Here is a 2,951-nt window from a genome sequence, read left to right on the forward strand (position 1 = left end):
GTAATGATCAACTGACATTTAAATGCAAAATCCTAAAATGCAATTATGGTAATAATGACGGCCATGTTGTTATGTTTTGTTTTATTAAAATGAGTCGTGAAAGCAAAGCAGGACATCCTCATTCATAATTTTATAAAGAACATTGTGAAAGTAAAAATAGAAAGATGTATGCTCTTAATATGTATTCCACTAACATCAAAGGACCAAAAAAGATACGGGTATCAGGCCAGACATCAATTCATCACTTAACAATTAAACCAATTTCTCTCCAAAATAACCATAATTCATTTCGATATAGCTTCAAGAATCCTTTGATACTTGAAACAATATTGTACTCGAGGTTTGTTTTTCCCACATGATTCATCCCTCCACCTCATTGGTTTTTCAGATGTTGATCGGGCAAGATGTATAAAGAGAAGAAGATCAATTTCAGACCAATGCTTCTTCTTAGGAAAATCATTGATATCATGGCACATGAATAAACAATCAACTGTCTCCAAATCTTCATCAGAAGTTGAGTATCGTGTTTTGGCTGCAACAACATGTGAGTTACAATGGCTTGTGTATCTTCCTGAATACATCAAGATTCCATTAGCAAAACTATATGTCCTCTATTGTGCTAACCTCATTGCCATCCATATAGGAGTCAATTCAGTGTACCATGAACATACGAAGAACTAAGAAATCGACTACCATCTTGTTCGAGGGAAGCTTCAAGCTGGTTTACTCAAATTGATGTATGTATCTTCCAAAGACCAAATTGTTAATTTCTCCACTAAACTGCTTCTTCAATTCCTCAACCATTTCACCTTCTTTTATCTAAGTTGTGGATGATCAACAACTATCCTTCAACTTGTGGGGGGAATAACACACAATGAGATAGTTACTAGTTACTTAGTTTAATAACTAACTTGTTGTGCAAGCTTTCTATATATAGATAGTTAGTTAGCTAAGCTATCCATCTATAGACAATTAGTTAACTTTTAGTTAGAAGTTAGTTGGAGACTTTGATCATACGTTTACACCCTTAGGTTTTAGCGTATGGACTCTCGACCTTCATCCATAGTTATCATATGTAATTCATCTTTTATATTTAATCAAGTTGAGGTGCTTTCTAAGTGTAAAATTAAAGACATCCCAAATTCCCTACAAAGTTGGACATTTTTGACAAAATGGTACTTTTCTTTGAATCAACCATTGATTATTTATCATGATTATACACTACATGGCCTAATAGGTCTATGCTTTGAGCAAGGTTTCTTTTGATCATAGGAATTGGATTTGATTTGATTTCATGATTAATACAAAACAAACCTTACTACTCTGTGGCCATTAAAAAAAAACTTACTACTTTGTGGCCCAGCACAAGAAAATTGGATTTTCAGCAGTATAACAGTATAAGAGTATATCATTCCATAGGGGAAAAAATTATATACAGGACCTAAGTCCCTCTTGTATAAATTGGATTTCAATAATCCATGTAAGAAACACAAATTACAAGTTACCAAAACAATACAACATAGAAGAAGAATAATAAAAACACTAAAAGAACCTCAAATGAAAACAGAATCACTCACACAAAACAAAACATAAAAAATCACAACAAAATCATTAATTACACATCCACCTTATAGAACAACTCCACCAACCAAAGCCATTCCAAAAACAACAAGATTCACACACATCACCACAGCCCCTGCCTTAGAAGCTTCCGCCGGCAAAACCTTCCCATCACCATCATCGCTACCAGCACTACTTCCATCATCTACGGCAGAAGAGTTAGTTTTTCCAGCCTTAGGCAAACCCTTACCGGGCGCAGGGGCTAAAGCAGGAGCCTTAGCCGGAAGAACAAGATCAAGAGGAAGAAGAACCTTATCAACCTGATAAATAGCAAGTTTGCTATCAGTATAAACAGTACCGGTAACGGAAGCATTAACTGCGCCGGTAGCCATACTGACTTGGTTTCCACCGTAAGTAGTGACGTTTAGTTGAAGCCTAGCATCATCACCGGCTTGTGTTTGAACAGGGTTGGTTAAGGTATCAAAGTTTGAGATTGAAATAAATGAAGCTAGAGTGTGAAATTGAAGGAGTTCAACTTTTTGTCTATCGGATAGAGAGTTTAAGAAGCCTGCTTTGAGTTTGGAGAAATCACTATCTTCTGGTGCGAAAATTGTTAAACCACCTGAACCAGATGATGATACAAGCTGTGAGTTGAGTTGGTTGATTAACTGTGTTGTTTTGAGAAGACGGATTAGGACAGAGAATCTCTTTGCTTTTTGGAGGATGCTGATTATGTCAATGGTGGGTCCTTTTGGGATGAGGGGTGATGGTGCACCAGTTGGTGTTGTTGGTACAAGTGGAACTGTGTTTAGTCCTGGTGATGGTGCTGTTGCTGTTGTTGCTGGTAATGGCGGTGATGCTGTGGTTGATGGTAATGGTGGTGATGACGTTATTGTTGGAGGTTGAATTGGTGAGAGTTGGGCTAAAGTGGCGGTGGTGTAGAAAGTAATTGCAAGGAGAAGGAATGAGGTTTGCTGCATGATGTTATTCATTTTTGTTTTTTTTTTAAAGTGTTGTTTTGAAGTTGTGATGTGAGAATATAGTACTAGTAGAAGACACTAGTACGCTTATATTGTTCCTTGGTGTGGTGTGAAGAAAGAGGGAGAAAGGGTTCCCTTTTATAGTTTAGGGGGTGGAAATAATGATTGGTTAATTAGGTGCAATGTTTTGTTCAGAAAGGTGTACGTATATCCTCTTTGCCTGTCATAAAGGTGGTGCATCATGATATTATGATAAGTTGTGAGAGAGGTAAGATTTATGAATGATAGGAAGAGTTAGAATTTCAAGGTGTATTATAAAATGTTGTATATGCATCATGCATGCAATAGAACTATTTGTTAATTTCACATCATTGTTACAACTTACAATCAGTTGGATGTAGTTTTATTTAA

The 2,951-nt window shown here is 36.3% G+C and overlaps 1 protein-coding gene across 1 annotated transcript; it reads right to left on the minus strand.

Moving 5' to 3' along the window:
* Window positions 1–1,378: 1,378 nt before the first annotated feature.
* On the minus strand, window positions 1,379–2,660 carry LOC131607882 (fasciclin-like arabinogalactan protein 11). Its single transcript, XM_058879835.1, has one exon. It carries the CDS (start codon window positions 2,550–2,552, stop codon window positions 1,629–1,631), a length of 924 nt encoding a protein of 307 aa, XP_058735818.1. The 5' UTR covers window positions 2,553–2,660; the 3' UTR covers window positions 1,379–1,628.
* Window positions 2,661–2,951: the final 291 nt, after the last annotated feature.

The sequence above is a fragment of the Vicia villosa genome, linkage group LG5 (assembly GCF_029867415.1).
Source record: "Vicia villosa cultivar HV-30 ecotype Madison, WI linkage group LG5, Vvil1.0, whole genome shotgun sequence".
Lineage (NCBI taxonomy): Eukaryota > Viridiplantae > Streptophyta > Magnoliopsida > Fabales > Fabaceae > Vicia > Vicia villosa.